This window comes from Misgurnus anguillicaudatus, chromosome 22, assembly GCF_027580225.2.
Source record: "Misgurnus anguillicaudatus chromosome 22, ASM2758022v2, whole genome shotgun sequence".
Taxonomy (NCBI): Eukaryota; Metazoa; Chordata; class Actinopteri; order Cypriniformes; family Cobitidae; genus Misgurnus; species Misgurnus anguillicaudatus.
In genome coordinates, this window is record NC_073358.2 from 12,817,515 (window position 1) to 12,831,742 (window position 14,228).

At 38.3% G+C, this 14,228-nt stretch overlaps 1 protein-coding gene across 5 annotated transcripts; it reads right to left on the bottom strand.

Moving 5' to 3' along the window:
• Positions 1–324: 324 nt before the first annotated feature.
• On the bottom strand, positions 325–14,152 carry rangrf (RAN guanine nucleotide release factor). Of its 5 annotated transcripts, none has more exons than XM_073860353.1 (6): positions 14,115–14,152; positions 13,044–13,136; positions 12,525–12,644; positions 5,721–5,880; positions 835–929; positions 325–646 (listed from the first exon to the last, which is right to left on the bottom strand). In XM_073860353.1, the coding sequence occupies exons 1-6, from the start codon at positions 14,135–14,137 to the stop codon at positions 535–537; spliced, it is 603 nt and encodes a 200-aa protein (XP_073716454.1). In that variant the 5' UTR covers positions 14,138–14,152; the 3' UTR covers positions 325–534. The 5 variants fall into 5 exon arrangements, with proteins under 5 accessions (XP_073716454.1, XP_073716457.1, XP_073716459.1 ...); XM_073860356.1 differs by lacking the exon at positions 14,115–14,152 and adding an exon at positions 13,548–13,669 and having other exon boundaries at positions 13,044–13,186; XM_073860358.1 differs by lacking the exon at positions 14,115–14,152 and adding an exon at positions 13,548–13,607.
• Between the last annotated feature and the right edge of the window lie 76 nt (positions 14,153–14,228).

The following is a 14,228-nucleotide window of genomic DNA, read 5'->3' on the forward strand; positions in this document are numbered from 1 at the left end:
AGCCTTTACCATTAAGATTAATATCAAAAAAGTGGCACAGACTGTCACTATAATCTTTTACTATTTAATCACACTTTAAAATGAAGCCATGTTTTAAAAGGTATGAAAGTCATTGGATTAGACAAACTATCAAATTAGCATCTGCAAACAAACACACCTGTTCACAAAACCAACCAAACCAGAATGTTTAGGATAAATATGGTAATATGTCTCACTTGTAGAGTTACGGAAAAACCTGATTTTCAACACACACAATTTTTTATAAGCTTAACTCAGAAAGAAATGATGACTCAGATTTTTCAGAAAAATGCTTTTGATAGCAAGTTTATCCCATGATAAAACAGCATTTTTATTAATATGAATAATTGTATATTGCCATACTACAAGAAAATACTTGGTAAATGAGTGTGTGTCACCTTCCAGTAGGTACCTCTTTACCTTATTCCTATTGATATGTTTTAACCTGTTCAGTCCTGCTGGTTTCATCAATATCAATCACAGTCTTTCTGGTCTGTCAGTTTATGGGTGAAGAATCTATCCAAAGACTCCAGGGTTGAGTAGACGAAAGGACTGAAGAACATTCTGGAAGTCCTGTAATGTCCATGGAACAGCGGCCACAAACCCAGCTGCACTGCTGCTAAGGGGACTGACAGAGAAATTCTCTTAAAACACAAAGATTTTGACTTTATCTCCTAATGCCACCTATATACACAGCAGATAGATGCATATGATATCATACCATTTAAATACAAAGGGAATCCAGTAATGTCTATAAAGAATGTTTTATGGAGGAAAAAAGTTAAGTTACAGAAGAGTGACTGACTTGTAACTTACTCGATACAAACAGGATCATTGAAGGTCACCAGGATATCAGTGGTGAACTGTGGCAGGCGAAACAGGCACAGGTAAATGTTGACAGTGTTCTTGGCCTGAGATGCAATAAAAATGTATAAAGTTTATTTGCAGAACATATATAGACGGTTTTTCCGGTAAACAAGCAAAATAAACAACATGTAGATTACCTAGGAAACCAAAACATTTGTTATTTTCGAAGAGGTATTTGTTCAAGAGTTCAGTTTAGCAACTTGTCAGACCATTAAAAAAACTGAAACCGTAAGTAAAGTTCGGACCAGACGCGTATTGCGCGTGTCCGATGAATCCGTCTAGAAATGTCCCTGTCTGACAGCTAACGCAATTCATCCAAATAACTGCTCATAGCACCTATAAATAATAGTACATAATATAGAAAAACAAACATGATTTTTTCTTTGGCTTTGGTGCATTTTAATGTATATCATTCATTCTTTTGTTTTTGCAGTTGGTCTTTCAGGAAAACATATACAAATTATAAACTTGCTCAAATACGTTTTGAGCTCATCCACTTTCAACCACATTCAGAGGTAGTTGAAAACACTTTTGATTGGATTGCTTTTGAACGCACATGTTGAATGTGTTCGAACAGCCACAGGAGACTGCCTTCTCACCGCCCATTTATCTAATCTGAGGTACGGAACACAATGTTTTACGTCTTTTCTGACTTCTGGCGCGAACACACGGCGTACAGTTCAACCCCAAATGTTACACTGTGGAAAAACTACACTGTAGTAGTGTCCAGAGGTGTGGACTCAAGTCATGTGACTTGGACTCGAGTCAGACGCGAGTCATGAATTTGATGACTTCAGACTCGACTCGACAAAATGTACAAAGACTTGCAACTCGACTTGGACTTGAACATCAATGACTTGTGACTTCACTTGGACTTGCGCCTTTTGACTCGAGAAGACTTGCTACTTCACATGAAAACCTGTGAAAAATGTGCACAACCTGCATGCGCGCACTGCCTGCATGACAGCCAATCACTGTAGTGCCACGTTGGTTTGGATGTTGGGACCGTACCAGCAGTACAGCTCAGCAGTGGTGTAGTCTACGTGATATTCAGGTACACGCCTTATACCCACTAGGAATTGTCAAGGATTTCCGTATACCAACTAAAAATAGTGTGAGGATGCGTAACAGCATGGTTTTGTGACATTTCAAACTTTTACTCAATTTAGATGTGAAGCACTGACCATTAGAATCCTACTTGCTACTTTAGCGGGTTGAAATGCATATACATATTAGGCTATATATTTGGTGTGTTTGACTTCCTGCCGAACTGCGCGATCCGATCGGTGTATGAAATCAAATTACTATAGCGGGACAAAAGTGACTGGGGAGCAGACTGGTGTGGCGCCACAAGAACCTACTGGCGAGTGACAGCAAAGTACCGCGAGAGCGACTCCAGTTATCACGTGGATAAATCTCTGCTTTGAATCACTCTCGCGCTACTTTGACATCCCAAGAGGTTGGCTTAGCGCCAAATGAAATCAAACCTGCAGTGTAGCTGCTCACGCAACATTGTAAACAAACAGTCTATGTGGAGGAACGAGTGGAGCAGTGCACAACATAAAATCCGGAGAGTTAACAACGCACATGTGAGTAAACAACATTTAAATCATCAGTCCAGTTTATTACTTTATCTGGAGGTAAGAATCCAAATGCAATAAAATAAGCCCGTGATTATATCCTGATGGTTTTTAGCTGCGTGTTTGCTTGTGCTTCACAGTGTTAAAATTCCCTTCTCTTTGTTTATTTATATATCTACGTATAAGATGTATATGATCTTAAACTTCTGTTTGGTTTGGGTGTCAAATATTAGGCTACAGGAAAATCTTGTAATAATAAAAGTTAAAAGTAATAATAAGTAAAAGACTATTTTAATTTTTAGACAATGCTTGTATTATATGCAAAAATACGCTTTTTATATCAAAGACTATTCAAATTAGAGTTAATTCATGGTCATCTTAAATGTGTATTAATTAAAAACATTTATACCAATAAATTACACATGGTAATGTTATCAATAGTTGTCAGACAATAGCTATTAAAAGAGTGGATTTTTTTTCTCCTTCAATGCATGTGTTAGCCACGGATTGAAGATTGTAAACAGTTTATTTTATTTTAATTAACAGTTGAGTAACTTTTGGCCCTGAGTTAGATGTTGATTACCACTAAACCAGTCTAAAAATCAGTCCAGTTTCCCCAGCTGTAAACCCATTGGCTTTTAAAGTATTTTTTTTCTTACAATAAACTGACATGTTGATAACACATTCAGTTTATGTGTTTATGAGTACACTTTCAGAATGCTCTCAGTTACATGGAAATCCATTCGTATGCATCTGTGAGTGTGGTGGTGCATATGGGGTGTCATGCTGGGACGAGTGAGCATAAGGGTGAGAGGGAAAACAAAAATCTAGACTACACCACAGCAGCTAAGTCACTACATTGACATGGCAGAAGGACAGAATGCCCTTTTGTTCTGGGCACTCTTCCTTCACTCTTTCAAGTAGCCATTCAAGTCTTGGCAGTGCCTGCTTCCAGTGCTCCAGTGGAACGAGCTTTCAGCCATGGTGGCATCATTCTGCGTCCCCATCGCGCACAAATGACTGACAGACTTTTGGCCAATTTGATCTTTTGCAAATGCAATGCAGTATAGGGGCCTCCCTCCACCTGTCCACAGCACACATTTTATTTCTGTGGTAAAAGGACTTGAAATGACTCAAAACTAAAATGGTAGGACTTTGGACTCGACTTGAGACTTGTTGGCTTTGACTTCTGACTGGACTCGGGACTTGCCTCATCTTTGACTGGACTCGACTTGACTCGGGACTCGAAAGCAAAGACTTGTGACTTACTTGTGACTTGCATAACAATGACTTTGTCCCACCTCTGGTAGTGTCTACCATACAGTTGAAAGAAAAAGTATGTGAACCCTTTGGGCTTACTTGGATTTCTTCATAAATTGGTCATAAAATGTGTTCTGATCTTCATCTAAGTCACAACAATAGAGAAACACAGTCTGCTTAAACGAATACCACACAAACATTATACGTTTTTTATGTTTTTATTGAACACAACATGTAAACATTCATAGTGCAGGGTGGAAAAAGTATGTGAACCTTTGGGTTTAATAACTGGTTGACCCTCATTTGGCAGCAATAACCTCAACCAAACGTTTCCTATATTTACAGATCAGACCTGCACAACGGTCAGGAGAAATTTTGGACCATTCCTCTTTACAAAATAGTTTCAGTTCAGCAATATTCTTGGGATGTCTGGTGTGAATCGCTCTCTTGAGGTCATGCCACAGCATCTCAATCGGGTTGAGGTCAGGACTCTGACTGGGCCACTCCAGAAGGCGTAAGCAATTCTGTTGTTGATTTACTTCTATGCTTTGGGTTGTTGTCCTGTTGCATCGTCCATCCTCTTTTAAGCTTCAGTTGGCAGACAGATGGTCTTAAGTTTTCCTGCAAAATGTCTTGATAAACTTTGGAATTTATTTTTCCATCGATGACAGTAATCCGTCCAGGGCCTGAGGCAGCAAAGCAGCCCCAAACCATGATGGCACCTCCACCATATTTCACAGTTAGGATGAGGTTTTGATGTTGGTGTCCTGTGCCTTTTGTTCTCCACACATAGCGTTGTGTGTTCTTTCCAAACAACTCAATTTTGATTTCATCTTTCCACAGAATGTTTTGCCAGTAGTGCTGTGAAACATCCAGGTGCTCTTTTGCAAACTTCAAACGTGCTGCAATGTTTTTTTGGACAGCAGTGGCTTCCTCCGTGGTGTCCTCCCATTAAGTCCATTTTTGTTTAATGTTTTCCTTATTGTAGATTTGTCAACAAAAATGTTAGCATGTGCCAGAGATTTCTGTAAGTCTTTAGCTGACAAGATTCTTCTTCACCTCATTGAGCATTCTGCGCTGTGCTCTTGCAGTCATCTTTACAGGACGACCATGCCTAAGGAGTGTAGCAACAGTGCTGAACTTTCCCCATTTGTAGACAATCTGTTTTACCGTGGACACATGGACATCAAGGCTTTTAGATATACTTTTGTAGCCCTTTCCAGCTTTATGTAAGTCAACAATTCTTGGTCGTAGGTCTTCTGAGAGCTTTTTTGTGCGAGGCATGGTTCACATCAGACAATGCTTCTTCAGAACAGCAAACTCAAAACTGGTGTGTGTTTTTTATTGGACAGGGCAGCTTTAATCAAAACATCCAATCTCATCACATTGATTTGACCCTAGGTTGGCTGATTCTTGGCTCCAATTAGCTCTTGGAGAAGTCATTAGCCTAGGGTTTCACATATGAATGTTTACATGTTGTGTTCAATAAAAACGTATAATGTTTGTGCGGTATTAGTTTAAGCAGACTGTGTTTCTCTATTGTTGTGACTTAGATGAAGATCAGAACACATTTTATGACTAATTTATAAAGAAATCCAAGTAAACCCAAAGGGTTCACATACTTTTCCTTTCAATTTTATATGTTTTTTAGTGCATCTACTGTGATACTAGATGTAATGCTTAAAATCTTATTTGTGAGTGCTGTTCTGTATATTTTGTAATGGAGGTACTTTTTTATGTTTATCATACTTAAGTTATGGTTTACTTCACACATTTACTTTACATTTGTATGGCTAACAACCATGTTATTTGCAGCTTAATTGATTAAAAGGGCGCTAGAGATGATATATCGGTATCGACAGATACTCAAGATTGTGGTATTGACATCGGTATCAGAAATGAAAAAGTGGTATCGCCCCAGCCCTAGATTTAGTTTAGTCCACTTGTGATTAATCCACCGAGACAAAAGTGAATACCAGGTAGAAACAGACATACCTGCTCATTAAATTTAGAGACCAGCTGAGCTCCAGACAGTAGCCAGGCAGAACTGCATTCCTGTAATAACAGCTCCGATTGGGTGAGCTGCTCCACCCCTTGGATCTTCCAGGACCCGGACTCTATTGCCCCGTTACTAGCAGCCACATCATCAAAATGATATCTGTCACAATACAAGTCAGAGAACTGATTATTAATACCAATTAGAACTAGATGTTGGCTTGACGAAGGCCCCGGCTAAACATGTACGCGTATCTGCCGGACCGTAATCTATTGCTCTCTCGATTTGTTTTTTATTTAACTGTTATGTAGGTGACCTCTTAACAACGTTTTTTTCCTGATCCCATTTTTCAAACTTTAGTTATTTTGTAATGTTGCTGCATAAATAATACCTGCAAAATTATAAAGCTCAAAGTTCAATGCCAAGCGATATATTTTCTTTAATAGAATTCCCCTTTCAAAGCCTACAGCGAATGACTGGTTTGGACAGCCCTCTACCTCCTGGTTGAATGACGTCAAAATAAGAGTTTGGAGTAAAGATTACATTTAGCAGTCTACGTAAATTGGACGACTGTCGGCTCAATATAATGCCGGTCAGCTGATATGAGTGGAAGTTGATGAGTCTATTCTTTTGGCCAAGATTTTTGCTAACAATTTAACATCATTGTTGATTAGGCTAATTGGTCTATAGCTGCCGCAAAGTTTACGATCTTTATCTTTCTTTAATATAATAATAATAATAATGTTTATTTTTTATAGCGCCTTTCAAGAACCCAAGGTCGCTTCACAATGTGGGGCCGAATACAAATAATAAGACAAATATACAGGCCAATTGCTTATTATGACAGACAAACAAGCAGCAGGCAGATGGTGACAAGCAAACACTGATCAACATAAATCAAAGAAAGCAAATAACAAATAACCTAACATACATTTTGATGAAATATAGAAATAAAGTAAAGATGAAAAGTGTTTTATTTATTGAGTGAGTTATTTATTGAACATTGTGAATAGATGAGTTTTAAGTTGTTTTTTAAAGGTCTGGAGGTTGTCGGACGCACGAAGATTAGGTGGCAGCTTATTCCAAGCCGTAGGGCCTGCAACACTAAAAGCCCTACCACCCAGAGTTGAGAGTTTGAACCTGGGTACGACGAGCAGATTGTCAGTGCTAGATCTAAGGGCCCTAGTCGGAACATATGGTTGCAGTAGTTCAATGAGGTATTTGGGTGCCGGGCCATGACAGGCTTTATAAACCAGGACTAGTGCTTTGAACTGGATGCGATATATGACAGGAAGCCAGTGAAGTTGGTGAAGGATCGGGGTGATGTGGGCAGACTTTTTATTATATGTTAGGGCTCGTGCAGCAGAGTTTTGTACCATTTTTAGCCGATGGATTTCTTTGGTGGGTAGGCCAATGTATAATGAGTTACAAAAATCCAATCTTGAAGTGATGAAAGCGTGAATGACAGTTTCCGCATCTAGAAAGCTAAGAGAGGGGCGTACACGAACAATGTTCCGCAGGTGAAAGAAACAGTGAAATTAAAGCTTGGTTCAGCAAAGATAATAACGAGCCTTGACTTGGAGAATAATTGTATATTTCTAATAGTAGGGGAGATAGTTGGGTAGAAAACTTTTTGAGAAATTCGTCAGGAAAGCAATCAGGGCTGGGAGCTTTGTTATTTTTCATGTTTAAGATACAGGCGGCTACCTCCTCCAGACTAAGGGGCACGTGTAGGTTGGAAGCTGAGTCCAACTTGCGTATATCCAACTGAGAAAGAAAATCGTTAATAATGGAGGTATTTAAACAGCTTTCCGATTTGTAAAGATTAGAATAGAAAGAGGCGAATTCTGAATTGATTTTAACTGGATCTGTAGTGAGAGTATTCAAAGAATCATATAACTGTGAAATTAGATAGAATAGCAGCTAGGTGCTTGAGCGGATAAGCTAGAAGACGACAAGCACTCTCCCCATGCTCATAATAAGTTGCTCTTGTATGACTTAACAGAAACTCAGTCTTGGTGGTTGCTAGTAAGTCAAATTCTGTTTGTAGTTTTAGTAGTTCAGGAATCTACAGTTTAAGTTTGGATTGATTGTGGAGTTGAGATCTCCGCCTAAGATAAGACGATGAGTATCTAAATTTGAAAAGTGAGAATAGAATGTAGTCATAAAAGTAGGGTTATCATAATTGGGGGCATAGATACAGTGGGGCAAAAAAGTATTTAGTCAACCACCAATTGTGCAAGTTCTCCCACTTAAAAAGATGAGAGAGGCCTGTAATTTTTATCATAGGTACACTTCAACTATGAGAGACAAAATGGGGAAAGGAATCCAGAAAATCACATTGTCTGATTTTTTGAGAATTTATTTGCAATTTATGGTGGAAAATAAGTATTTGGTCAATAACAAAAAAAGCAAGATTTCTTTCTCTCACAGACCTGTAACTTCTTCTTTAAGAGGATCCTCTGTCCTCCACTTGTTACCTGTATTAATGGCACCTGTTTGAACTTGTTAGCAGTATAAAAGACACCTGTCCACAACCTAAAACAGTCAGAATGCAAACTCAACTATGGCCAAGACCAAAGAGCTGTCAAAGGACACCAGAAACAAAATTGTAGACCTGCACCAGGCTGGGAAGACTGAATCTGCAATAGGTAAGCAGCTTGGTGTGAAGAAATCAACTGTGAGAGCAATTATTAGAAAATGAAAGACATACAAGAACACTGATAATGTCCCTCGATCTGGGGCTCCACGCAAGATCTCATCCCGTAGGGTAAAAATTATCACCAGAATGGTGAGCAAAAATCCCAGAACCACATGGGGGAACCTAGTGAATGACCTGCAGAGAGCTGGGACCAAAGTAACAAAGGCTACCATCAGTAACACACTATGCAGCCAGGGACTCAATTCCTGCAGTGCCAGATGTGTCCACCTGCTTAAGCCAGTACATGTTCGGACCCGTCTGAAGTTTGCTAGAGAGCATTTGGATGATCCAGAAGAAGAGTGGGAGAATGTCATATGGTCAGATGAAACCAAAACATAACTTTTAGGTAGAAACTCAACTTCTTGTGTTTGTAGGAGAAAGATTCTGAGTTGAATTAAAAGAACACCATACCTACTGTGAAGCATTGGGTTTTAAACCTCATGATTTGGTTCTGTTTTTTTTCAAAGGGACCAGGACAACTGATCCGAGTTAAGGAAAGAATGAATGGGGCCATGTATCGTGAGATTTTGACTCAAAACCTCCTTTCGTCAGCAAGGGCATTGAAGATGAAACGTGGCTGGATCTTTCAGTATGGCAGTGATCCCAAACATACCGCCCGGGCAAAGAAGGAGTGGTTTCGTAAGAATAATCTCAAGGTCCTGGAGTGGCCTAGCCAGTCTCCAGATCTCAACCCCATAGAAAATCTTTGGAGGGAGTTGAAATTCCGTGTTGCCCAGCGACAGCCCCAAAACATCACTGCTCTAGAGGAGATCTGCATGGAGGAATGGGCCAAACTACCAGCAACAATATGTAAAAACCTTGTGGAGACTTACAGAAAACGTTTGATCTCTGTCATTGCCAACAAAGGGTATATAACAAAGTATTGACATAAACTTTTGTTATTGACCAAATACTTATTTTTCACCATGGTTTGCAAATAAATTCTTAAAAAATCAGACAATGTGATTTTCTGGATTTTTTTTCTCATTTTGTCTCTCATGGTTGACGTGTGCCTTTGACGGGGGTTGCAGGCCTCTCTCGTCTTTTTGGGTGTGGGAGCTTGGGCAGTTGGTGGCTGACTAGGTACTTTTTTGCCCCACTGTACTTGCTAATATAACTGGTGTTTGATAGAGAGTTCTGGAAACTATTACATTGTACCCAGCAGGATCTGAAATTACATTTTTCGGTACAACTTTAATGCTTTTGTGGATTACAATTGCCGTACCTCTAGAATTTACTATTAAAGTTTGAATTAAAAACTTGGCCAATCCATGGCTTACATAATCTGATCTGGTCACAGGTTTTAAGGTGAGTTTCTTGTAGAAAGGTGATGTCTGCGAGCAGGCTCTTTAAATGCAAGAAAACTTTTGATCTTTTAATTTGACCACCAAAGCCCCTTACATTACAGCAGTGGGGGCTGGTCACTAGGGGGCGCCGCCCCCCAAAGTTGGCCAGAGAAGAAAGCTTCTTTAAAATGTTACAAAAAAAAGTTAACTATATAATGCAAATTAATACAAAATAAAATAGTTTAGTTGTACTATTTCACTGTTAGTCATGTTATCATTTATTAAAAAAAAAATCAAAATTCAAAACTGAGTTTGTTGTGTGTGTGTCATGTTTGTATGTCTGGGGCGCACCCCTAATGAGTGTTTATGTAGGTCAGTAAAAAGGGTAAAAACATGTGACCTGAGGCTGAGCTCTAAATGTCTGGTTTTGGATCCGCCCTGGGGTGCAGGACTGTGTGCCCCAAACCTTTCCACTTATGTTGTAAGCAAATCAGAATAGTTTTTGACATCATATGATTGGACCATTTTCAGAGTCTCATAACCGCGTTGCAGATTGCCATGTAACTGCTAGATCCAGTACTGGTCAGTGAAAGCAAGTGAAATACCTTGAGATGAAAGAAAATGACTTTATGCTTACAAAATCACCCTTTACAAGGCGTTCAGTTGAAGACTAAATAAAGGATTAAGGAGCTTGGACCAGACTGAGCAGCAGGAAATTACAATGGTCGAGTTTACATGCTTTTCCAGCATTTGGCAAACGGAGTTGGCTAACATTAGCTGGATGCTATGTAAGTCAAATGCCTTTTATTTTTTCCCTGTTTGCTGTTAAGTCTACGACGTGATATACTGGGCCAAATTTTGTGCCGCATTTGAGCTGGCTTTGCGTGGACATGATGCTCAGATAATCCGGTATTTTTCGTGGCTTGGTCAACTTTGTTGCAACTTACTGGTCTGTGTTTAGGCAACTTTACTGTGTGTGTCTGTGCGCATGTGTTTGCGTGCGAGTGTGTCAGATCGCATTAACTGAAGCCTAATGTAAAAGCACGCGATCAATCTCCAGAACAAAAGTAAGTCTGCGTCGTCTATCTGAGATAAAAACACAAAATCTAATGAGAATCGAATCTGCATTTATCTGCCTTCATGCGTTTATTACACAAGATGGTTTCAGATAAACAATGTTTAATTCAATTCAGATTTTTACACGTCTGTTGCTATTTTAATCGCAATAGTATTTTGTGATTTGATTTGTTCAAATTTGCCTGTTCAGCACAAAGTTTGTGTGTTTTATCGCCTTAGCTGCGGGAAGAAGTTATTTATTAATCTGCTTCATATGATGTTAAACATGTGTGTGATGCCCGGTCTCTGTTTATCTGTTCTTTTCACAAATAAATAAACACATTTGAACTTGAATGGTCGTCTTGTAAGGTCATGATTAAAAATGAACGGTTGAACGAAAACAATTATTATCATTAAAACATGAAATGACGAATAATTGACTATGTCAGGATTTTCAGATGAAATAGTCCAACGCAAACTCTGGTGTGTTTGTGTAGGAGTGTGTGCAGTGTGTGTGATTATTACCATGATTAGTTCATTACTGATAATAAACCCACATTATACTCAGATTTACACATTCATAGTCAATTTATTTCATGATTTTGTTGACTTCCACAGTAACATTTTAAGCATTTTAGCTAAGCAGTAATGATATTCATCTGGATACGGTACACATAGTGTAAGTACACCCTTATGGATTTCAGGTACATTTTATTGGTCTGTGTGTTCATTGGGAATCAAACCTATAACCTTTTGCCCAACTAATGTAATGTTAAACTTACCGAATTACTTTCTGTTCTATCAGCTTGAACAAAGTCTGGCTATTCTCCTCTTACCTCTTCAATTAACAAAGAATTTCTGCCCACAGAAACATCTGCTCACTAGTTATCTTTCCTGATCATTCCCTGAAAACCACAAACATGTGTAATGGTTGTGTGCGGAAATTACAATAGATTAGCAGTTACTAAAATACTCAAACTGATTGACTGATTAGATACTAGGGCTGTCAAAATTGCTCAAAAATGACGTTTAAATATTCCCCTTATGCCTCGTTTCGGATTGTTTATAGTTCTTTGAAACTCCGTTGAAAAAAGTGTTGAGTGTTGAGTTAAGTATTAATTGTTGGTGTCTATTAAAGTCCATTAAAATAAGAAAAATCCTGCAATGTTTTCCTCAAAAAACATAAATTCTTCTCGACTGAACAAAGAAAGACACCAACATTTTGGATGACATGGTGGTGAGTAAATTATCTGGATTTTTCTTTTAAGAAAATTGAATATTCCTTTAACCTGTTAGTACAGTCTATCGCACAACAGCTGTTTCGCATTTAGATGCGTTTTCTCCCGGTTTTCGCTGATTTCACATTGTATACTCATTCTGCCGCTCTGTCTTTTGCCACTCAGTGGACGTAACCGCAGTCACTTTCGCCGAAGGTGACGTCACGTGCATTTGTTCCAGAGGGCAGTATTGTCAGCTAGCCAAACTGATGAACAAGCACAGACCGGAAGCTCACTTTGAGCTAGGCGTGTGACCACGGCAAATGCATGTGCGTCTGATAAAACACCACGTTCGGTAAGCTTAAATGTTGATATGACTATAAACTGTTAGTTACAAAGTGCTGTTTTTCTATTGGAATTTCTATTACACCCACACGTGTTTAAAAAGGTGTAATGTCTTTTCTGTTTTGCGGGCATTTTAACAAAATAGATATATTGTTTTTAATATGAGATCCATACTGGAGGTAGGTAATGTAATGCAGTTATCTGACAGCCTCAGCACCCTGCACGTGGCTCTGGTACTCCAGCAGTTCAATAATGATGCTCTGATCTGTCTGAGAATTAGCAAACACTTCCTGGTTATCAGGGATCTGTCTCAACTCACTGCAGAGTGCAGAGAAGAGAGAAATTTACTACACAAACCATCACATACACTAATTATTGCACATACAAATATCAATACCCTGTTATGGATAGACGATGAACATGTTTCCTGGTTTAAGCGTATGCTGGTTTAGAGGCTAAACCCAACCAATGTGCTATAAACAAAGTCTGATAATTAAATTGGTGTATTAAATTAAATATTGATGTAAGAATGTATATTTGTATAATCTAATTAATGCACTGTATTGATTGGTTCCTCTCCCTGGAGGGATCTATGTAAGTTATGTGATGCTCACGTGTGGTGACGTACTTTTGAACCTGAATATTTAAGTAAAGCGTGCTTAATGGCATTGTTTGTTGGTATAATAATATAATACCATAAATTCATAAACACATTACCTGATATCCTGGGCACTGGGTGGAATAGCAGCTGATAATGCTCCACCGAATAGAGGCCTAGCCATAGCGGTGTTTGCCAATGCAATGATGAAACTATAAATTTAACCAGAATATTTCAAATACTGTAACGTTTTCTCCATGTCCTGTCAAAGAAACATTCACAGCCTTTAACATTGTCCTAAACGCAACATAAACCAAATACAAAAACGTATTTAATCTAGGCATATGATGTCTAATTGCAACAATTAAACCATGATATAATTACTGTCAAAATTACCTTTATAAACACACTCAAATTACTGGCGTTAACTTTCCTCCGTAAGCGTGTACCGGATATGATGCAAAATAAGATTACACATTAAGAGTCCATGTAAAGAAAGTCTCCGCAATCGCTCCGAATATCTCTAAAATCACTAACGTCGCAAGACAACAACTAAATCTGGTATTATCTGTATCATAAGTTCTGTTTTTTTTTTTTGTATGAAATTGCTAAAAAAAAATCACCTTTTATCCAGGTTACTCCTGGAAGCGCATGCAAAGTTGCTGCTGCTTCTTCTTCGGTTTTATTGGCGGTTGGCAAACCAACTTAAAGGGGCATTACCGACACCTATTGGACTTCATAGCGGATGCTGCGAAAATGCCAGTAAAACTGAATATTTTCAGCTTAAATTGAATTTAGTTGGACTTGATAGCAGAGGTGGACAATACTAAGTTAGATTAGTTACATTTTCCAAGCATCTGTGCTTTATTAGGGTGTTTGTATTGGTAAAAAATTTACTTCACTACATTCTGAAGCATATAATCATACTGTGTATTCTTTAAAATTGCATATAAAAATTTATTTAATACCTAATTATATTAAAATTGTGTACTTTTGCTTGAGTAAAAGTACGTTAATGTACTTAAATATTAAATGTAAAACAAACACGTATTATTTATGAAATGTAATAGAATAAAAAAGTATGATAATATGCTTTGAAATGTATGTTTTCCAAAGAAAAACAAGGTTAAAATACTTACTTGAAAAATACTTTTAAGTAGAAAGTAGTGACCCTCAACTTGTCAACCCACCTGTGGTCTGTGGACGTTGGCATGAACGATCAATTTGCCTCTCCTTTCGGTGTTCTTTGGCAGTCTGTAAAACGATAGCTCCGAATTCTTGTTAATCTGTTAGTACAGTCCATA